This window comes from Carassius gibelio, chromosome A4, assembly GCF_023724105.1.
Source record: "Carassius gibelio isolate Cgi1373 ecotype wild population from Czech Republic chromosome A4, carGib1.2-hapl.c, whole genome shotgun sequence".
Taxonomy (NCBI): domain Eukaryota; kingdom Metazoa; phylum Chordata; class Actinopteri; order Cypriniformes; family Cyprinidae; genus Carassius; species Carassius gibelio.
This window is the reverse complement of record NC_068374.1, coordinates 32,369,712-32,393,249: the sequence shown is the minus strand read 5'-3', so window position 1 is coordinate 32,393,249 and position 23,538 is coordinate 32,369,712. Positions and strand designations below refer to the sequence as shown.

The window sequence follows — 23,538 nt, the reverse complement described above, 5'->3', positions numbered from 1 at the left end:
GACAACAGGCTGTCCAGCTTGTCGATAAGTTTAGCCTCCACCTATTACAAATAATAATAATTTGTCAAAAATGGCATTAGAAGTGCTTTAGTCAGATAGCTGCATGTTCAATTAGTGAGCAGAAGGGGGCGCTATGTGACCTGTTTGAAGTTACCGCTCCGGCGCTGCTCCCAGTCCATCATGTCGTGAAAGATGGGGATCATCACGTTCCTCAGGTCCGGCTGAGGCACCAGCGTCACCTCCAGGAACGGGCCGATCATCGCTGGGATGAAGTTCAGCTTGTGCTCTCCTGAATGACGAGACGGAAACAGTCATTTCTCACGCAAGAAAGACTCTGGAAGGGGTTAAGCTTTCAGATATAAGGGTAATTAATGTCTTACCTAAATTCTGCCACATGCTAAAGATCTCACATCCCATCATGACACGCATGTCTCCGTACCTGAACACAAATTAATGCAAAATAACTGTTACAACACGTCCTCCTACGCTCAGTCATGATTGAGAGATTTGTAGACTGACTTCCTGAAGAATATAAACTCAAGATGTCCAAAATAGAAATATTTCTTATTATTATCCATGTTGAAAACACCTAAAAAAAGATTTTTATTATATATAATTGTTTTTATTGTTGATTCGGTTTTTTTTTTCTTCAATACTGATAATAATAATAAATGTTTTTGAGCAGCAAAGCAGCATATTAGAATGATTTCTGAAGGATCATGTGACACTGAAGACTGGAGTAATGATGCTGAAAATTCAGCTCTGAATCAGGAATAAATTACATTTCAAAATATATTCTGATGGACAATAGCTAATTAAAATTAAATTATTACAATATTACTGTTTTGACTGTGTTTTTGATTAAAAATAATAAATTAATGAATAAAAATTCCAGCCTTTGTGAGTTTACAAAATATAAAACATCTCAGTTACTCCAAACTTTTGCCCCCCACTGAATATATAAATTAATAAAAAAATAAAATAAAATAAAAAATAAAACACACACTCAACCAAATACATAGGGAAAAACTATCTAATAATCTTTTTTTTTTATTTTATAAAACCATTACAAATAAAAACTATATTAAACATTCTGAACAATAAAAGTCTTATAATTTCAGACATACTACCGTATTTTCCGGACTATAAGTCACACTTTTTTTCATAGTTTGGCTGGTCCTGTGACTTATAGTCATGTGCGACTTATTTATCAAAATTAATTTGACATGAACCGAGAGAAATGAACCGAGAGACATGAACCAAGAGAAAACATTACTGTCTCCAGCCGCTAGAGGGCGCTCTATACTGTTCACTGCTCCTGTAGTCTACACTGAAAACATAGAGTGCCCTCTCGCGGCTGGAGACGGTAATGTTTTCTATTGGTTCTTGGTTCTAAATAAATGCGACTTATAGTCCAGTGCGTCTTATATATGTTTTTTTCCTCGTCATGACGTATTTTTGGACTGGTGAGACTTATACTCAGGTGCGACTTATAGTCCCGAAAAATACGGTACTTCATTTGACACTGCTTTTGGCAGACTGTATGTTAAGAAAGCTTGAATTCGGAGGGCATGCAGGACTCACTTCTCCAGTATTTTCTTCCTCTTCGACGCAGAGAAGGTCTCGAGCTGAAGGCAGGGCTGGTTGATGAATATAACAGACAGGCAGAAGTAGGAATCCCACACCTGCATGAAAACAGAGAGTTTAGAGGCAGCGCCACAGAGAAAACAACAACACAAGCAGACTGAGAACAAACCTTATAGTCAAACTTGTCATTAAGGAAGTTTTTTCTTAAAGCGTCTGACAGGTAGAGCACCGTGGTGATGATGATGCTGTAAATCAAACATGTCCGACATCACAACACATACTCTGAAAACCACATCACGAAAAACTCCAGGGGGATGAAGGATCTAACTTGTTAGTGACGAGCCGCATGACCGTCCAGTCTTTGGGGAACATCTCTGGTCTTATCAGGATCCGAAACACAGTGAAGATGTGCAAGAGAAAGTCCTGAGAGAGATGGAGAGACAGAGGGGATGTTCGACATGGTCTGTATGATGAAGAGATGTCAGTGAGAAATGGAGGAGCGCCTCACCCGCAGCTCGTCTTTACTGGTGAAGCTCTGCAGGAGCTGCTGGTAGTGTCTGTCCTTCATATGCCTCAACAGAGCCAAGAGACACGACACAAACTCGCCCTGGAACACACACATTCAACATACTGTATGACCCTTTCTGGATTTCTGCAGAAGAGACAAATCCACAGTTTGATGCGATTTTGAAAAAATGTAACTGCATTTGGAAAAAGTCTTGAATAAATGCACAAATATTGCATACAAATGTAATACTTCTCAATGATTTAAACCTTTCTATTAAACATGCCCTGTATAGCTCTGAGACATTATATTTAATATATTACATTTATATTTAATAGCAATTTGTTTTGAATAAACCGCATCATGTTTCGAATAAATGCACAAATAATGGGTAAAAATTCTATATTTTTCACTGATTTAAACGTTTCTATTAAACATGCTCTGTATAGCTCTGAGACATTATATTTAATATATGAAATTTATATTTAATAGCATTTTGTTTTTAATGAACAGCATCATGTTTCGAATAATTGCACAAATAATGGGTACAAATTTTATATTTTTCACTGATTTGAACACTTTCTATTAAACATGCGCCATATAGCTCTGAGACATTATATTTAATATATGACATTTATATTTAATAGCATTTTGTTTTGAATAAACCGCATCAAGTTTTGAATTAATGCACAAATAATGGGTAAAAATGCTATATTTTTCACTTATTTGAACACTTTCTATTAAACATGCTCCGTATAGCTCAGAGACATTATATTTAATATATTACATTTATATTTAATAGCATTTTGTTTTGAATGAATAGCATCATGTTTTGAATTAATGCACAAATAACGGGTAAAAATGTAATAATTGACAAATTTGAACCCTTTCATCCATACCTTTCACTGGTATAGCTCTACATGATATTTCATAATTAAAATTATGTTTATTTTTTACTTATGCTTACCAAGGCAGCATTTATTTGATAAAAAATACTTTAAAAATAGTACTATTGTGACACAGTATAAAAAAAAAAATTTTTTTCTTGATGAATACAAAGTGAATAAAATAAAAATAAAAATAATAATACAAAGTACTGACTGAAAACATTTGATCATCAAGACACGCTTTTATATACATTAAATATATTTTAATATTCAGCAGCTTTCTACATATATTTCCTCAGAGTCAGCACAAAAATATGAACAAGTTAGCAGATGTCATGTACAGTAGGTCGAGCTACACATCGCTCATTTGCAAAAAAAAAAAAACCTGCCTCAACAAGGGAACAAAAAAAGAAATCATAGACTATTTCATTCCTATACTGAACAACCCCATAAACTCTTGATAAATCTCTGTCTGTGTTGAATACGGATGAATAAATCCGGTGATGTGTTGAAATGAGGTATGGAGAGGTTTGCATTCACAAAAACCTTCGTGCGCTGGGGAATACGTCACAACTAGCAGCAATGGCGTCAGAATTCAGCTGCTGTTTGTGAGGAGGGAATCTGATGTGTGAAACGCTTTGACTGCTGGGCTGTAATTACCTCGCTCTCAGAGCCTGTTTTTGACACCTTTACATGTTCCATTGTATTTCTTACCGTAACGTCCTGAACTTGCGGCCGTAGCGTATGCCCTGCTGGTTGTGGCCGGTTAGCGATTTCTAATATGGTCCGCAGTAACACACCCAAAATACTCTGCACGATCAGATCCACCTCTTCAGATGCGGCTGGCTCCTGCATGCACACACACACACACACACAAACACACATATATACATAATGTCAGAAAGGGTGAGACAGCCATGAAAGTTCAGCTGTCATTTCAGTTTATGCAAGCGCATGAAGAAACATCGGTCCTTCTCTGTGAGTGAAACCTGCTGTTTGACTTCAAGGTCAGACAGGAAGTCTACATTTAGAGCAGCATCAGCATTTCCACGGCAAGTTTCCTTTGGTCTTCTTCAAAGCAGAAGTGAACACAAGTTGGGGATGTTCAAAAACACTAATTCGACAGAGCTTCTGGGTTGCATGAAGGATTTAGGATCACGTTTTGACAGACGTATTTCATACTCTTAGCAATGGCAGAGTTTGACCAGTAAATAAGCGAAATAATCACACAACTATCATAACAAACGGAGACCTGTGGATCATACATAATAACCTGAGAATTGCTAAAAGCAGGAAACTTAAAGCCTGACGGTTCACGTTTCGAAAATTTGTGTTGAAGGCAGTGGAATAAGAGCAGTGCTTTTAAGGCATTCGATTTAAAGACCCAACCTCTCTGAGTGGGTTTTAAAGTTTTATTATGTTATAAGTGTGCTAAAACCCTCTCCTTTTTTAACTGCCCTTAAATATACAAGACTTCATGAGAAAATAATAAAATCAAATCTTCAAGCATATCAATACACATATATGCACATACATTTAATATATATTTAGTGAATGTTTATAATTTACTAAATAAATACATAAAAAAATTGCGAGATGTCTAGAAAACATGATACAGATTAATATAAGTTAATAAATATAAACATGCCCACTTCAGTTTCTAATGGATAAAATAAGTGCATATCGTATGTTAATAAGGATTTATACATAATCGTCTGCAATGTTTGCTCTCTAGTTATTTATCCTAAAAACATTTCATTAAAATGTTGGAATTTGCATTATATTATATTAGTAACAAGCGTCCACAAACTTTCATGACTGTGGTTGCCAAATGACAACAATATTAATCCTCAAATTTAAATTGAGATTAATTAAAGTTGATTTTCTGAACAGTGGTTTACTTAATCCTCCCAATCTGGCAACCATGTACACGCTCTCTCTACATTGCATAAAAAGCACTGAAAACACCAGCAAACATTTAGAGAGTTCAGAATTATTTCTCTATTGAGATTGGCTCTATTTGCTGAGACTAAGTCTGCAAGCAGACTAGATTTGTTGTCGGAAGTGTTGTACTATAGTTGTGTGAGGGTTATCGTACCGTGTCGTCCTTCTTGAGGAGAGACATCATGCAGGTGAGTATGTTAGCGCACATGATGAGATCGCGCTGATCCTGCATGTGAGCCTGGAGCAGACGCAGCACCACCGGGAGCAGGATACATCTAGACTCTGATTAAAAACACACACAAGCATTGAGCAGACAGCCTCTAAATTTAGGTATAACAATCTTTGTCTTCATCCCCAGTGAGTGTGTGTTCACCAGGGTTTGTGTAGAGCTGGCTCTCTACAGTTTTGGCAATGCAGTGCAGCTTGACGGCCTCCAGGGGGCAGTCGGCCTGGGACGCGGTGGGGAGGCTGCCCAATGTCTCCCGTATAAATGTGGCCACTTCCCTGAGTGTGAAGAGCTTCAGCAACTCCCCGTACACAGCCGGGAACGACTGCAGAAACACTGCCTGTGAAGTCACATGACAAACAATCAGGTCATTCACATAGTGATTACACGAAAAAAAACAATATGCGAAAAAAAAAATCCATGCCATTTGAAATCGCACTACATGAAAACGGTGTACATCCTATGACGTTTACATCACCCAGCGTTTAATGCATTTTAATTATTATTGAGGACAGTAAAAAAAAAAAAAAAAAAAAAAATGGAATAGAACGAAACAAAATAAAATGAAATGCATCGTTCAATTTAAATTCTCCCATCTTCTCTTCCGGATGAACTGAATCATGACGTTCACTCATGGGCCATTCATATTCAAGAGCGAATGAGAACCGTTTCACGGAGGATGCCAGTTCAGAGCAAAACTGTAAACTACACTTTGGCTTTTGGTTACATGTGTGAAATAATCAGCACTTAATAATTTAAGGTGAACAGAACGTCTGTTCACACCATTTTTTTCTTTTCTGGCAGAAGGAAATGGAGACTTCCTTTTTTTTTTTTGACTGTGAACCGTTTCAGATAAAACCACCCCTAAATTGTATCTAAAAATGAAATAAAGTTTGATTGTTAGCTATAAATAGCTGTCAAACAATCTCTTAAATCTCATAAATGAAATAAAATAATATTTCAAAAAATATATATTTTTTATTTAATTAAATTAAAATACATTTACAGTAATAAATATTTTATTATTTTAATTAAATTATATATTTTTATTTATTTATAATTTTATAAAAAATGAGTGGTGTAAGAAATGTATGTACAAACAAAACTTTTTTTTTTTTTATCTTTACATGTCTATCAAATAATCTGTTCCTGTCTTAGTAGACAGCCAAGTGGACCAGACTTTACTCTGATGACTGGCGATTTTACACTAAAATGCAACTGATGCACAAACCCATGATCTGGAGACTAAATAAACTAGACGGCTGGATTTGCAATCGAAACGTGCAACACATGTCCCTTCACTGATGCTGTGAAACAAAGACTGTTCTGTCTGTTTTTCTCACTTCCCTAATATCTCAAGTGCTCCCTAGAGTTTCTTGTAATGTTGTTGCGCCGTCATTATCTCACTTTTTAATTTTATTTTTTATCTTACTACATTCTTTTCAGCCTTATTAGTCATGTTCATTTACGATGTTTCTTTCTCTCATTGAAACCCAAAGCAATTATTTCTTTGGACGTTCTCTTTTTTATCTTTCTCTTTAAGATGGGGTGGAGATATTTTTGTTTTATCATTACTTTATTCAATTGATTTGTATTTAAATCTGGTGGTGGAAGAAAAAAAAAACAAATGTTGCAAGCTAAACTCAACCCATTTCATCCACATGAGCACCACAGCATGTGTTAAATATAATAGAAACAATATAAACAGATCTGTCTGTCTCTCACCTGTGTCTGTGTGATGGGCCGTGAGCCCTTGTTCTCCTGCGAGAGGAAAAAGCGGATGGACATGAAAAGCTCGTGCATGCAGCAGCGGAACTCCTCCTCGTTCTGTCCGCCCGTGGCGAGCGCAAACAGCCGTCGCGACTGGATAATATATTTAAAAATATACTCCGTCGCCTAAGAAACCAACAGAATAGCAGATCTGAGCACAAAAAGCAACATAAAAGCAGTCTTATTAATAATGCATGGGCTGTGTGAACTAATGCCATATGGAAGTCATAACGGCCCGGAGCAAACCATTCCTGAGAAATTGAATATTCGGTGCATTACAATGTAAATTGTATTTGTGGCTGCACAAAATCAGACACTAATGACAGACTCTAAATAACATTATGGAGAGGACAGTATGGGTAAAAATGATGTGAGGGACTGAGAAAGGACATGTAGTGTGAAGCGTCTCACCATTAGCACCTGTTGGATGTGTTCCTGACGGTCCGCTTCGATAATGCGGTCCACGTACCACTTCAGCACCTTGATCAGATCCCTGCAAGGGACACAAACACACAGCACGGTGGAAAACTCTACATTAACATTATGTTTGTTTAGCAGAACTGAATACATTATTGTGGAGATTCATAATGGAAGCCATTTCTCAGTTGCATTTATTGCTTTAACATTTTGTTTGTTACTGAGCCCACAATGTAAAAGTAGTAGTAGTTTTATTATTAATAATAATTATAATAATAATGACTGAATACTTGCAAATTAACAATACGTTTGCAGTGTACTGAACCGATAATACACACACACACACACACACACACACACACACACACATACATACACATATACATACACACACACACATATATTTATTTATATATATATATATATATATATATATATATATATATATATATATATATATATATATATATATATATATATATATATAAATATATGTATATATATATAAATATATGTATATATATATATAAATATATGTATATACACACACACACACACACACACACACGCACATACATATATGGATATTTTTACGGATATGACAGAGAAAGTGGAGGCAGAAAATGATTGAAAACCGATAGGGTGCAATGAGCAAATGTTGCAATCCAGATTCAAACTTGCACTACCTGTAGGTGCACCAAAGTTTAATGTAACCACTAAGCCATGGGTCCTTTAAGCAATGATCAAGTTCGTTGTGTCTTTTCCCCAAAACATTATCATTCTAATTAAGCAAGTACTTATTTTGAATTTCAAATAATCAATAGAAAAAAAAATTATAGGTCTAAAATGCAATTTAAGGTGATGCCGTGGAAAACGAGAGACTTTTTAATCAATGTATCGCAAAAGCTTGTTTATTGCAGCACATAAAAAGAAGTATTGCAATAGCATCATGTGGCGAGATCCCCGGGCGATCTTCACTGCGATTTCCTAGCATTGCTATGAGAGGTTGAAGGAAAGAAAGTGACGTCCATTGCACCGAAATAGTAAAAAGTACAAAAGAAAGTTCTTGAGCTGAGCTTCCAATGCTCTGCATGCATGCGTTTACATGTTTTTTAAGAGACTAAAAATCACAACAAAAGGAGAACTGAAAGACAGAACGGAAGAGACTTTAAATGAAAGAGCATGACACAATATATTTGCACCAGTGAGCAAGAATAACTAGAAATAAAAAGCTGTGTCTAAACACCCCATGAAACTGGACGATTGTGGCTTTTGACCCATTTCTATAAGATCTGATGCTATTTGAACAATATGACAAAATTAACTTCTTGCAACTAAACTGTACAATCTTTTTAATTTCACATAGTGGCTGTCTGTTTGATTCTTTCCAGTTTTTGAGTTATTTTGTTGCGTAACGCACATTCAACAACTGCGCAGGCTTTAATGCGGGTTGATCTCTGACCCAGATGAATGAACATCCAAAATGAAGTGCTATTTGAGTGAAGAATCGGTGCTATACGAGCTGAGAGTCAGGCTTCAAGAGAGCAGTGAACAAAAAGTCCTGGACAAAAACAAACAATACAGTGAGCCCGGCCCTATGAAGTATTTGGGCACTTAAGCCACATTCAGTGCATCAAATATCATGCATTACATAACAAAACACCAAAGAAAGACAACACAAGCACACTTCACAAGCTGAGAACTCAAAAGGATGCTTGAAATGTACATTTCTACTGAAGGTTTTTAATGTACCTGTATGACAGAGCTCCTGCAAAGTGGCTTTCAATGTAGGTGTCCATGACTGGTTTAAAATGTTGAAACTTGCTGTCCTGGAGCAAGTTTATAATGTGCACCTGAATGATGAAAAATTCACCAGATAATAAGCAACATGCGATTTCATTGGCCTCTATTGTGCACAAAAATGAGGGTCTGTACCTACCAGACAATCAAACACCTTGAGTGCATATTTCTGAGAGCTCTCGTCCAAAATGCCGAAAAGCGTGTCCAGTGTATCCTGTAAAAACTGATTCAAGATATTTGACTTTATCAGTAAAAGATTACTGTGATTGACAGGTTCATTAACCAGCATCGAAGCTGTGAAGGGCAGCTGACCTTAACTATTTCTGAGCCATCGATCTCTTTGAGTTTAGACAGGCTGTCGCTGATTCTCTCCGGATGAGCTCTCCACTTCAGTAAGTCCAGCATGTCACCTGCAGGAAACAGCCAATAAGCAATCTGTGTAAAATATGCAAAATGCTGCCTGATACTTCATGCCAGCTACCCAAATGTTCCCATGTTCAGTGATGATTCACGCTGGGTGCTGCTACATGCTGAATATCCACTGTTACGCCAAGAAAACTACCAACTAGGGACGTTTTGTCCATTCATATCCTGTACAAAGAGACACACATTACCGTTCTGAGTGAGTTTGGTAGAACAGAGGAATGATGTGATCCATAGGGATTCCTTAGTGCCTTTCATAGTTTGGTTGTTGCCGGGCAGATCTGATTTAGAGAAGGGCAGCTTGAGGTAGCGAGCACAGTCTTGCAGGTTAGCGTTCTCTTCACACTGGAAAACACGCATGAAAAACATTGTCAATCATTTCATTAAATTGTTTTAATATAGGCAACACATTTTTAATAAACAAACCACCACACAACCTATATATGTCTGTGTGTGTGTATACAGGATGTAACATATGGTTGGGGTTATAAACGTGTATATACTTTAATTATAAATATATATATATATATATATATATATATATATATATATATATATATATATATATATATATATATATATATATATATATGTGTGTGTGTTTTTATATTATATTATTTAATTGTTTATTTTTAGATTATTTATTTTTAGATTGTATTATTTACTAATTTTAATATTTCAATAGAACTGACCACAGCTAAAAAGTAAAATAATAATTATTCTCCATATAAATATCTCGTAACTTATTTATTTAAAATATTAAATATTATTGTTTAACATTTAGTTTTTAAAAAAACTATTATTTTACTTATGAATTTTACAATTGTACGGTGTACGTTTTTCTTTTCTTTTTTACATAATGGTTTATTACATATGCACATTTTCTCATCTCTCTCTCTCTCTCTCGCTCTCTTTCTACATATATATACACATATATATCAAATTCCCAATTTAATGTTTATCAATAGTTAGTTAGTGTATAAATAGTAAGGTAGTTGCTAAGTTAGGAATTGGGTAGGTTTAGGGATGTAAATATGTTCATGCAAATTATGTGCTTTATAGAACTAATGAACAGCCAATATGTTAATAGGCAACTAGCTAATAGTGAGAATTGATCCCTAGTAATAATGTGTTGCCAAATATGTAAAATGTATTTATTTATTTATTCCAGGGGAAGCTTTAACATTTTGCAAAACATCTTTTGTGTTCCACAGAAGGCACAGTCACATGGGATTGTAAAAAAGGTAAGTACAATGATGACATATAAGTTCTATTTGTGGCTGAACTATTGCTTTAATTAGTATCGTGCAATCGCTCCACATTCAGTCAGCAGTTCTGTTGCCTCTAGCAGAAATGCAAACAGCTGACTTATTTCTTTTTCATCATTTATCTTGCTCAAACTGCTACACGTATTCAGCAGAACTGCTGTCGTACATGACTAGTGACACAGCACAGTGCAGTATTACAGGATTCAGTGATCTCGTGTGTACTGCGTCGAGACTTGTGTTTAAATGCTGGAGTAAACTGCTCCATTTCAGTGAGTGTAAATACACCTTCAGAAGCTCACAGCCTCATACTAGTCCTGTTTATATGCGAAGCCTTTCTGAGGCTACAAATATTGATTCACAAACACTTATAAAAGTTATTTGTGACCCTGGACCACAAAACCAGTCTTAAGTGTAACATTTTCGAAACTGAGAATAAATAAGCTTTCCATTGGTGCATGGTTTGTTAGGTTCGGACAATTTTCGGACGAGATACAACTATTTGAAAATCTGGAATCTGAGAGTGCAAAAAAATTAAAATACTGAGAAAACTGCCTTTGAAGTTGTCCAAATGAAGTTCTTAGCAATGCATAATACTAATCAAAAATTAAGTTTTGATATATTTACGGTAGGAAATTTACAAACTATCTTCATGGAACATGATCTTTACTTAACATCCTAATGATTTTTGTCATAAAAGAAAAATCATTTTAAGTTTTACCCATACAATATATTTTTTGGATATTGCTAAAAAATATACCCCAGGGATTTAAGTTACATTATATAGGTTGTACAATTCTGAAATAAAGGGCTACATGGACATTACTAAGCCGCAAAAATGTGACATTCAGAAATCATGAAAACATGATTAGTCTTTTATTTGTTCAGCACAAGATTCTTTAATAAACTGGTGTTTATAACTACTGCGAATGGAGTGTGAGTGAAGACAGTACAACATAACACAAGTAACAGCAGCTCTGTGTCTGTGCATATGTGTTTGTGACCTCTTTTAAGCCTGTTAAATCCACAAACGCTTCCACAGTGTGCAATTACCAGAGCTGTGCCCGAAGCATGCTTTTAAATTGGGTGTGCCTCAGGGATGTGTTTTCTGACACGGTTATTTAACTCTTACACTTTTTAATAAGAAGCCACTGTATGAATTTAGGGCTTTTCGAGGCATACGTGTCAGCAGGGACAATTTGTCATTTGACATACAGTTGCTCTTAAATTGCATTTTTTGCAGAAAAGCCAACGAGACATTTTGACAGCTGTACCTTATGAACGATGAGCTCGTGGGTGCCGTCGGGCAGAGTCCGCCCGTCTTCCTGCATTAGAGGAACGAATGAGAAGCCAAACAGCTTCTTTTCCCCCTTCTCTTTTGCTGGAGAACACAAACAATGTAAATGACAAGACATTTAAAAGTCCTTAACAATAAAACACCGCTTTTACGCTGGAGCTAAACACTGAAATTGAATCTAAAGCTTCAGGGCAGTATATGTCTGTAACTCTTCTTGAAAAAAAAAATCTAGTTTTGTATGCTGGTGTTAACAAGCAATATGCGTTTAGACCAGTTATCAATATATAATGACTAAGTTAACAATTCATTTTCATTAATAATTACATCAACCAGTCTTTTTGTAATTCTGAGGAAAGAATGGACAATTATATGAAAAAATTAAAAAATAAAATAAAATAAATAATAATTAAATAAATAAAAACATAATAAAACAAATAAAAAATAATTAAATAAAAACATAATAAAACAAAAAATAAATAAAAAATAAATAAATAAATAAATAAATAATAGTGGTCAGTTACCATACACCAGCACCAAAACTAGCATAAACCTATTTGGACTAGCACAAAAATGCACACTGGTCTTCCAGCAAGAATGCTCAATAGATCAGCAAATGATGGTCTTCAGATGATTTAAGGTGATTTGGTGTAAAGGAAGTTCATACAGCTGACAAATACAAAACGGACTTTAGCTCATATCCTTAACTTGAAAGTATTTGCATAAAAAAGCCTCCCTTTGCGAGCTCCTCTTCTGGATGATACTACTTGCCCATATTAAGTGCCCATTAGTGATGCTCTGACTCACTGCTACATCTCCTGCACGTTCAACACTCATTTGAAATTCAGCCAATTTAACTTCTCTCAAGCTCCGCATCAACTATGTGAGGGAAATACTGTCTGGCCTCAGTCTTGTGTGAATATGAAATGCATCCTAAAGTGAGGAACAAAAACAACACTGGATATCTCAGCGGTAACGTTGGACTTACTGGAACAGTGACGGAACTCGAAGCGGACATGAGAGCCCCGGAAGATGTCGACAGGGATGGGCAGCTTGATTAGCTCCGCCCACCGCGGACTGTTGTTGTGGTAAAGCACGAAGGTGTGATACTCGTCTCCGCCCGGCTCGCCTGAGCCCACAGCCACAAAGCCCTGCAGAGAGACATTCAGCAGAGACTGAGTGTGAGAGGATACGGAAAACCACAAACCTCTCATCGCTCCACCTCGAGAACTGTTTGTCAGCCGTGAGTGTGAAAACAATACACACCAGATTGAGATGAGCTCAACACTGAGGAAGTTATCGTTAATGCTATTTCAAATAACCAGTGATGTATTTTTTGGGTTTCCAGGATGTGTGTACTGTACTCATAGGAAATCAAGGGAGACGGACACATTTATGAGTCTAAAAACCTTGAGGATCTGTCCATCGGCGTCCAGCGCGTAGACGGTGACTTCAACGTTCCTCGCCACACTCTTCCCTCCCTTCTCGAACTCGCCCTTCTCCAACGTTATGTACAGATCATTTCTCATCTCACCTTCAAGAGAAAAACATTTTTGGAATTTTCTTTTTTTTCTTTTTTTTTTTTTATCTAGAGTCACACTGAAGGCATCAAGGGCTATTTGACCAAGAAGGAGAGTGATGGGGTGCTGCGCCAGATGACCTGGCCTCCACAGTCACCGGATCTGAACCCAATCGAGATGGTTTAGGATGAGCTGGACCGCAGACAGAAGGCAAAAGGGCCAACAAGTGCTAAGCATCTCTCGGGGAACTCCTTCAAGACTGTTGGAAGACCATTTCAGGTGACTACCTCTTGAAGCTCATCAAGAGAATGCCAAGAGTGTGCAAAGCAGGAATCAAAGCAAAAGGTGGCTACTTTGAAGAACCTACAATATGACACATTTTCAGATGTTACACACTTTTTTGTTATGTATATAATTCCACATGTGTTAATTCATAGTTTTGATGCCTTCAGTGTGAATCTACAATTTTCATAGTCATGAAAATAAAGAAAACTCTTTGAATGAGAAGGTGTGTCCAAACTTTTGGTCTGTACTGTATATATATAAATATTTAAAAATGTCATGTTTAGTCTAGTTAAAAGCTTTGATCAGTGACCCTGAGGGTCTTAAATCACATTCAAATGGGATCAAACATTCAACTGTTTGCAATTCAGAACTCTTCTCAAGATTTGCACCAAGAGTGCATTTTCAACATGGATTTTCAATGTTTAAATGAAATCACAATTCCCAATGGATGCCTTCACACAGAAAGCGAATTACTTTTTACCATGTACATTGATTTCTATGCTGTTTGCTCAGCAGAAATACCTACAGACCAATAAGACTCGAGCTTTTTCTCATGTTTCATGGAACTCGAATTGATTCTGGAATGAAAAGGCACTTCACATCTCTCCTCAAGCTGCATGATTTGAAAATGTTGCAGGTTTAATTCTATACACTTCAGGTGCAGCACCATGAGCGAATGATAAAACATGGAAAGTTATAAAAGAGAAGCACAAACAGACATACAGTATATGAAAGGTTCATCCCTCCCAAATGTCCTCGGCAGGTGCATCCTGCAACTCACAAATAAGGTTGCTAACAAATGAACTCATTCTCTATCACACAGGAAGTGTATCTACAGTACATGCCCACACCTTGCAATTTTTTAATGGTCCATCCGTGCTTCATCACATCAACACCTCTATAGTACAAACACATTTTCACATTGGTGCAAATGTTACGGCCTAAAATAGGCAATGCTTCAGTGCAACATTTATATGATGTACCAGTTTTCACTCATGTGGAGGAAACTAGCACAGGTGCATTTCTTGAGACTAAAGATATACAGTAAGAAGATGCATGCATTGTTGCATGCTTTGCCCCACGCAGCATGGTTTTAAAATGCACTGTGAACTGCTGGTCAAGTTTTTTTGAAGCATTGTCGCAGAAGCAAACGAAGGGGACAAAGAGCTTGTGACAACGAGCAGAGGAAGTGTGGGTTCCTGTAAGTGTGTGTAATGCATTTAAGTGTGTGCAGTCCTATTTCAAGACCCAAATTTAAACCAGTAGTCATGCCAACTAATGGCCATATAACAGTTGCTGTAGCAACAATCAGGAAGAAAAAAATCAAAATCGAAGTGAGTTTCCTGGAAGATGGAAACTATATGTGAACACACAATATGAGAAGATCGGCCTACAGCAAAAGACTAATAATAAATCGGCCAGCCATAAGACACAGTTACTACAGCGACGGCACATTCATCCAGGAGGCAGCAGACAGACTGCTTGTGCAACCGAAACATCTGGGTCAGTAACGGAAAGACGGAGGGAGAAAATAGTCTCAGACATACACAGACTGCCTGATGAATGCCACACACAAATATGGCAAGAGCTTCTAAAACTTTGCAGTTCGAATCTATTTGGTTGTCTTTGTGGAAATTCTGGGAGTCAAGGCACGCTGGATTTCAACAGTCTGAAGGGAAAAGTCACGTTTATCAAGAGCTAGAGCTAGGCTAAATTATACAGCATCACAAAAAATGGTTGAGAAAATAATCTGCAATCTAACTTATTTTCTTGAGCACAAATGGATATTTCTGAATATAATACGTACTGTACATTTAAATCACAATTTATACATATATTTTCCCATAATTTTGTAAATTTGGAGAAGGCTACAATTAGAGATTTATGGAGGAGGCGATAGGCTTTTGATTATTAAAAATAATGTTGAATGGTGAAGATACAAATTCAGTTTACGACATCAGCTTGCCAAAACACTAATCATTTACAAATGTATTTAGTAGACCAGACTTTATTCTGATGTACACAATAATGTGCACATAAGTAAAATTACAGAGAATGTAATCTCACCATAATATGTCATTTTCTTTGTAAGTTACAACACTATTCAAAAGTCAGTAAGATTTTCTTTAAATTTAAAAAAAAAATAATAATAATAACAACAATGATTCTATTCGGCAAAGATGCTCATTATGTCCACAAATATGAAGCAGCACAACTGTTTTCAACATGAATAATAGTACTTTTTTTTTCTTGAGTAGCAAAGCAGCATATCAGAATGATTTCTGAAGGATCATGTGACACTGAAGACTGGAGTAATGATGCTGAAAATTCAGCTTTGCATCATAGAAATAAATTATATCTTAAAATACATTCAAACAAAAACAGATATTTAAAATTGTAATATTTCACAATATTACTGTCTTTTTAACTAAATGAAGCATTGGTGAGCATAAAGGAGACTACTTTCAATAACATTTAAACACTTCCTGATCCCAAACTTTTAATTGGGTGTTTATATGATATGTAGAAAATATGTAGATCTTAAAGCAAATATGATTTTCACCTGGCATGATGACATCAGAGAAGCCCAGTTTTTTGGTGATGGACACCCCTCTGGTAAAAAGCACCATGTATTCTCTCCGCAGCTGTTCGATGTCGCCGTGTAGTAGCTGAAGCGCCACCGCCAGACCTGGATCGAACACACACATCGAATTCATCTTAATTTTTCAACAAAGACAGCATAATATGAGCTAATTACAGATGCTTTTTCACAGCTTCTTTGAACCAATCACTTAATGAATGAACCTTTACCCAACAGATCGACACTGAGAAAACTCTGCCCCTGATGAATATTCACAGGTATTCACTGCAGAGCACATGAATATTCATTAGAAAGAATTGAATATAATAATCCTCCCACACTCAACTCTCTTATTTTGAGAGGTTGTGATAAATATACATTTTGCCTAATTGTTTTCTGTCCAGAAGAGATTTGGCAGTGTTTCAGGTCAATATCAGAGTGGTTTGCGTTTTGGTAAACTGCACTGCTTTTGTAACAATGGTAATGAATATTCACAAGTAATAATGTGAAAGTGATGTTATGTACAGAAGAACACACCATCAGTCCAGAACTGTCTCTTGTAAAAAGTTCAAACCACATGAAACGGACTGAAATTGGTCCATGCAAAAAATTATTCAATGCAGGCATTATATTTATTTTAATTTAGTTTAAATTGATGTCTAAAGATGAAATAAAAAATTGATATAGTCATAAAAAACAATAATATTACTTAAACTTTTAATTTTAAATAAAAAATAATAATTCAGTCTCAATGATACTAAAATAGCACTGCCTTTACTGTAATTTTTGGCTATTTTTAACCTGTTGTGCTGAGCTTTAGAAAGCTTCCAATAGCCCATCAGTACATGACAGTAAAATAATTAAGCAAACATTCATCGGGGTCTGTGCTACTGCAGCTCTTAACCATGGTCTGAAGCAGCGCTGAGGTTGATCATAAACCTCGTCTGGCACATACTCTGTGGCAACGGCTTCATATTGTATAATCGCTGCTTGATGGCACAGGGTCAGAGAAGTGCTGGTGGAGAATTATTCAATTACTGAACTCGCACAATGTCTCCATTAATCACACAGACAGATTCAGAACGTGCACGTGGGAATTGAGCCAAACTACACCTACTCAAATAGAAATGTTACGTCAGTAGCATGTTTTCACTTCTCAGCAATTAGAAGACAATAAATAATAAAATGTGCTATGCAGATGATTTACATCTGAATGCATGAGATATTCAAGTCACTATATAAAGAAAGATGCATTTACGGATGTCAAGGTTAAATATAAAATCAATGCAAATTAAATTAAATTAAAAGTAAAAAAAAAGTATTGATTTGAATTGAACTAAATTGAACTGTATTGTATTGTATTGTATTGAAAAGCCCTTTTAGGATTGGCTCCAATTAAGGCAACATTTTTAGTAAAATTGCTAATAAAATAAAATTAGGTTTAAATAATGGAAGATAAATTATAAATGTAAAGCCCTTTAGGATTGGCTCCAATTAAGGCAACATTTTAAATAAAATAATTAATAAAATATTACATTTAAATTAAATAAGAAAATAAGTAAATTACATAATTTAACTTAAAATAATTATAAATTACAAAATTAAACTAAATGATAATTTTTTTTTTTTTTTTTATTAAACAGGCCCTTTAAGGATTGGCTCTAAATTAACAAAACTCCATTACATTTTTTTGACAAGTACTATATATATTCAGTGATATGTAATGTAATATTGCTCTATAATTACAGCTAATTTATTTTCAGCCCATTATCATAATGTTTAATAAGGTCCTGATAAAGCTGTTTCTGTGTTCTGCTCAGCGTAACTGATGTAGTAAAGTTTAATCTAATAGAAACATTACGGCTGATGAGTGAGTATCATAGTAAGGATGTGAACTCATTTCCCACTAAATGAGCGGGCGTTTAACAAAACGGCACGGAATAATTTAATATGTTAGCTGAAATCATAGCTTCATTCATATCGATAAAATCTTGAGGCAGTTTTTGTAACTGCTCATTGTTTGGTGAGAAAATGACTTTTGAGTCAGTCATCAAAATTAAATGTATTCCCTGCTTTTGTGATGTTATTATTCAACATCTAACGGATGTGGAGGTGCTGGGTACATTTAACATCCCTTCACAGAAAATGCAGAAATCGCAAAAAGCTGTATATCTACCATCTGGATGCTTGTGCTTCTTTATGGTTTTCCCCCTGCCAAAATGAAATTTATTATCATGTGTAGCTGTTTGGATAAGCCACCCTGAGGGTCCTTTCATGCTTCTTCAGATCTAAAATGTTTAACTTCTAGTCATCATGCAAATGAGGTTTCTGCGAGAGCCGAGCATCTTTATACCACCTCCAGATACGCTGGCAAACCACGTACACAAGCATTATGCAGAAAATGGAGGTATTTCATTTAAGTGGAAATTCAGTTTTGAAGGTTTTATTTTCCCTGAAGTCCACTTATAATGTTTGTCAAAGTTTCACGCACCAAAAACAGCCTTGATTGGGTTTTTATGACAATTTAAAGCCTCTTTCTGACCTTTAGAATAAAAAAGGCTGTTATGTTACTGTACCTTTAAGACTACATGCAAATAACCTCTTATACATTGCTGGACATTAAAATCAATGCCGACATGTAAACATGGCCGAACTTATATTAATTGTGTGATGCAATATCCATGTCAATTTCTGAGCCGTTTACGAAAATAGTTTTCAGTAACTTGTGATGGTTTTGTTACCTGTGTTGGAGCCTGAGAGATTGTATCTGGAGTTGACTTTCTTAATGATGTTGTCGTGTATCTGACTCCAGTCGCTTTCTGTGTTGCAACTGCAAACAACAAGGACAATCAGACGGCTGGATTCAATCACAGAGCCACACAGATATAAAGAACTACAATTGCATTAACAGCCTGAAGGACTGGCCATGAGCCAGCTGATAATGTGTGCACCAACAAAGATCTAGAGCAAAACACATCTGTCTGCCATCCAGGGCAAAGTAGGAAACAATATTACAGATGTTTGAGACAAATTTCCATTTATATTACAGATACCAACTCTTTAGATTAAAACCATTATATTTAAAGGGTTAGTTCACCCACAAATTAAAATTAGGCTGTGTTTTACTCACCCAGAGGCATCCTAGGTGTATATGACTTTCTTCTTTCAGACGAATCCAGTCGGAGTTATATTTAAAATGTTTTTTGATCTTTCAAGCCGTTTATGCATCACTTCTGAGCAGCGCATGCGCAAAGACGAACTCGTACGTCATCCACCCGGAACTGCTTCCGTGTACAACATCAGCATCGATTCGCCACAGGAGGCCTTTGTTCACCCCCAGGAACCGTGTGAGACACTTTTTTTATGGAAGGGGGCTTTTTATTTAACTAGTTTTAAACTGATGCAGTGCAACACCCGCTGAGTGCCATTAAATAACTTGAAAGATCAAAGACACTTTTTCGTATAACTCCGACAGGATTAGTCTGAAAGAAGAAAGTCATATACTCCTACGATGCCACGAGGGTAAGTAAAACACAGCCTAATTTTCATTTCCGAGTGAACTTATAGTATACGACACAGAAAACTTCCTCAACTTTCAACGTTTTTCTCAGAGAAGGTTATTAACCAGTGACATTTGCCACCCAAAACAAAACATAAAATAAAAAAATAAATTAAATTCTAAAATCATCTAAGATTATTTTCATTTAACAACTGGGTTAATTATTATTATTTTTTATATAAATATTTTTATAATTTCTTGTCACTGATACATTTTATATATATAAATGTCTACTTGAGCTTGAAAAAAAAAAGATTTTAAAAAGATTTCTTGTTGACAAAATACTAAAAAAAAAATACTTTAGATAGTTTACTGATTATCTTTATTAAATAAAATAAAAAAATAGCATGGAATTTATTACTTTTTTATTTATTTATTTTGGTGTTTCATGCCATGTCATCATCTAAGAATATTTTCAAGGCAAATAGAATTTCTGGACATTACAATTAAAACATTCCCTTATATTCACAGATTCTCCATAATTGTAGACAGTTATTGAATATAAACATGATGGTGACTAGGCAACTTCATCCAATCTGACCAATCAGGGGAAAGAGCAATTCTGAAAACAGGAAGTCAGACTCCGTTTATCTCACGGTCCTGAGGCGTAATGTGGTGTGTGTGTGGAGGGTCACTTACGCATAGACCTTCAGCAGGAGGTCATCTTTAGAGTCAGCAGTGAGAAGATCAGCGATGCTGAATACAGTACAGCCGAAAGGACGTCTGTACTGCACATTACACGTGTTCTTCTTCTCTCCTGCACCCATCCTCCCTACACACACAAACACACAAAACAATCAGCGCTCACCACACTCAGGCTCTTTGGCTTCAGTAATTATTCAGTGGAGAAATATCGGCTTTTACCAATCCTAATGATGTGCACGACAATATACACATCTTTTCTCAGGTCGCCGCTGCCCAGATCCTGAACAAAACAACCGATAGTTAATCAAGACAGATTCCTCTGCATGATTACTCTGGCAGTGATTTCAGCTCAACACTCACCACAAATAGCGTGCATTGTCTTTCGGTCTTCTCTGGAAACTTGGGCAGACCGTTTTTATTGAGTTTAACAAAGAACCTTTCACTGCAAAACAGAGAGAGAGAGAGCGGGAGAAATACTTTCAGATTCTACAATGAGCTTCTTGCATTTATTTATTACAAAATTGCATTTTTTTTATGTCTGTGAGGACAAAATATTGCATTGCGTCATTTCTAGCAAAGCATATGCAATGCTGTTAAATTCATTTTGCCATTATTTACAAAGCAAAATCTCATACAAAACAAAAACACGTGACAAAACCAACCAAAATAAAACAAAACACAGCAATACATTTTTCGTACTGCAGTAATACTATGATTTTTTTTTATGCACCACGGTAACATCATGTTTCTGGACGTACAGAAGTAATAAATTTTTTGGTCACGTACAAAATTAAATATCCATGCTTCTGTACGTGTACCATGGTGACATCATGGTAATTTATTGGATACGTAAAATGTTTTTGTTTTTTTTGTAAAGCCACAACAAGTAATACCACAGTAATACCAAGTTTTTACCATGCACATTTTTTTTCAAAATTAAATAGGTATTTCCTATTCCTCACTTTTTGTGAGCTGCTGTTTTTTGAATATATGCATCTAGCAAAATACAGAAATGTTCATTGGAGCATGAGCTGTCAATAAAAGAAAGAACGGGACAGACACATGTGTCCTTCACCAACCAACCTCACAATCCAGTTACATGACTTTCACAGCTCCGAGATAAAAAGAGTAGCGGCCCTATAAATGAATCCCAGCAGGCACAATAGCTGGCAATAGAAATCAAACGAAGCTTACAGATCCGATCCGCTCAGGAATATACAGACATTTATGAACGGACTTGTATTAAACCGGCCCTTCGCACAAACACCATGTAATTAACTCAGCATTGTTGCGATCCCAGCGTCCCATCGGCAGAGGCAGGAGCACAAAGGATGTTTTGGCCCTTGACATGCAGCTGTAAGGCTGTGACGGCTTTCTGAAGAGGCGTCTGTGGACACTGGGATACTGCTATCGGCAGATATCATGCCAACATTTCCATGACACACAGACAGGCGGCTTTCTTTCACTGTCACCCCAGAATTTGATATTTCCTCCCTTGATGCCGGGGATTGAAGTTCAAATGGGACACCGATACGAGCCGCCCGCCTCCATCCAGATAAATCGGCACGGCTGGAAAAGTGATCCCTGTATGTCTGGGTGGATATATTAACCGTGCCACAAAATGGTCCCGTGGGAACAGAGGGGGAGCCGTTACCCAGAAAGCTGTCAGTCCACACTTTCTACACATCCTGTGGCAAAAGTGAAGTGAAACACAGATAGACTTCTTCACAAACACTTGTCGTGACACAAGGGGCTTTTGGTGGCAGCGCTCAGACTGTTTAAAGAAAACTGGATACAAACAGCATCCTCATCTTTTTGTAGCAGCACTCGCTGTCCGAAACTGAAACTGGTACCATGAGCTGCCTAACACCAGATGCTGAATCACTCCACTCACAAGTAAAAAAAAAAAAAAATTTAATAATTATTTTTTTTTTAATTTCACCTAATTTGTAAAATAGAAAACTATTTAATTTATTTTAATAAATAATAATAATAGTAATAGTAAGGAAAAATAAATATAATTTAACAATTTGACACAAATATACTTTATAAGAAATTATTATAATCCATTTAATAATAAGAAAATAAAATTGTATATAATAAATTAATATAATAACAGATCAATGCAATAATATGAGTTTATAACAGCTCTCTTTTGGCTTAAATGTTATAAATAAGCAAAATAATACAACACTGTATATCTCCAAAGAGTATCATATTAAATCAAATATATAAATAAATCATCTTCCTTCTTCTGCATTTCTTCTCTTAGCTTCCTTCCTAGTCTAGTTTCATCAATTCAGCAATAACTTCATTTCTGTTGTTGCTCTTTTGTTAGCTGCTTTGGATAAATCTGTTAAGTGCATAAATGTAGATGTTTCTTGCATACATTCTAACATCAGTAATGTGCAGTTATGTGTGTAAAAGCACATTAAATGCATTTAGTGTGAAATATACAAATTGGGATCCAGCCCAAGTGATTCCCAGGAATCTGGGCAGCGGTGTGATTAAATTCACAGGAGTTGTCAGGATGGACATTGAGCAGATTTAAAGCCGCAGGCTAGTCTGACAGAGGCTGAAAGCAAAAGAAAAGAAAAAAGGGAGCCACCATTCTATATAAAACAAAAAAGAAGAAGAATTAACTGGAAGCCAGCCAACTAACCAGGTAGGGAAATCAGAGCCACATTAATATTCTCCTTTAAGACTAAAGACAGGGACTGAGGGAGAAAAAACTCAATCAATGAACATTGGGAAAACATTGAGAGAATGTGAGCAAATGCCACAGAGCAGGTGCTGAGACGGTTACAGTCTCTAATTAACCATTAGATGA

General features: G+C 36.0%; 1 protein-coding gene across 3 annotated transcripts in view; it reads right to left on the bottom strand.

The window, feature by feature from the left end:
* The window catches only part of LOC127977555 (dedicator of cytokinesis protein 4), an 89,974-nt gene that overhangs the window by 31,686 nt on the left and 34,750 nt on the right, over positions 1-23,538 (bottom strand). For all 3 annotated transcript variants that reach the window (XM_052582483.1, XM_052582500.1, XM_052582493.1), the window contains exons 9-32: positions 21,069-21,150; positions 20,928-20,988; positions 20,703-20,835; positions 19,246-19,334; positions 16,487-16,612; positions 13,528-13,652; positions 13,107-13,269; positions 12,099-12,205; positions 9,751-9,904; positions 9,449-9,546; positions 9,276-9,359; positions 9,089-9,189; positions 7,331-7,412; positions 6,875-7,045; positions 5,297-5,489; positions 5,078-5,205; positions 3,694-3,828; positions 2,096-2,194; positions 1,916-2,010; positions 1,757-1,832; positions 1,585-1,685; positions 381-439; positions 141-289; positions 1-41 (exon numbers count right to left, since the gene is read on the bottom strand). The exon at positions 1-41 is cut by the window's left edge and continues 45 nt beyond it. In XM_052582483.1, the coding sequence (XP_052438443.1) occupies positions 1-41; positions 141-289; positions 381-439; positions 1,585-1,685; positions 1,757-1,832; positions 1,916-2,010; positions 2,096-2,194; positions 3,694-3,828; positions 5,078-5,205; positions 5,297-5,489; positions 6,875-7,045; positions 7,331-7,412; positions 9,089-9,189; positions 9,276-9,359; positions 9,449-9,546; positions 9,751-9,904; positions 12,099-12,205; positions 13,107-13,269; positions 13,528-13,652; positions 16,487-16,612; positions 19,246-19,334; positions 20,703-20,835; positions 20,928-20,988; positions 21,069-21,150 (2,652 nt within the window). The remainder of the gene's footprint in view (positions 42-140; positions 290-380; positions 440-1,584; positions 1,686-1,756; positions 1,833-1,915; positions 2,011-2,095; positions 2,195-3,693; positions 3,829-5,077; positions 5,206-5,296; positions 5,490-6,874; positions 7,046-7,330; positions 7,413-9,088; positions 9,190-9,275; positions 9,360-9,448; positions 9,547-9,750; positions 9,905-12,098; positions 12,206-13,106; positions 13,270-13,527; positions 13,653-16,486; positions 16,613-19,245; positions 19,335-20,702; positions 20,836-20,927; positions 20,989-21,068; positions 21,151-23,538) is intronic.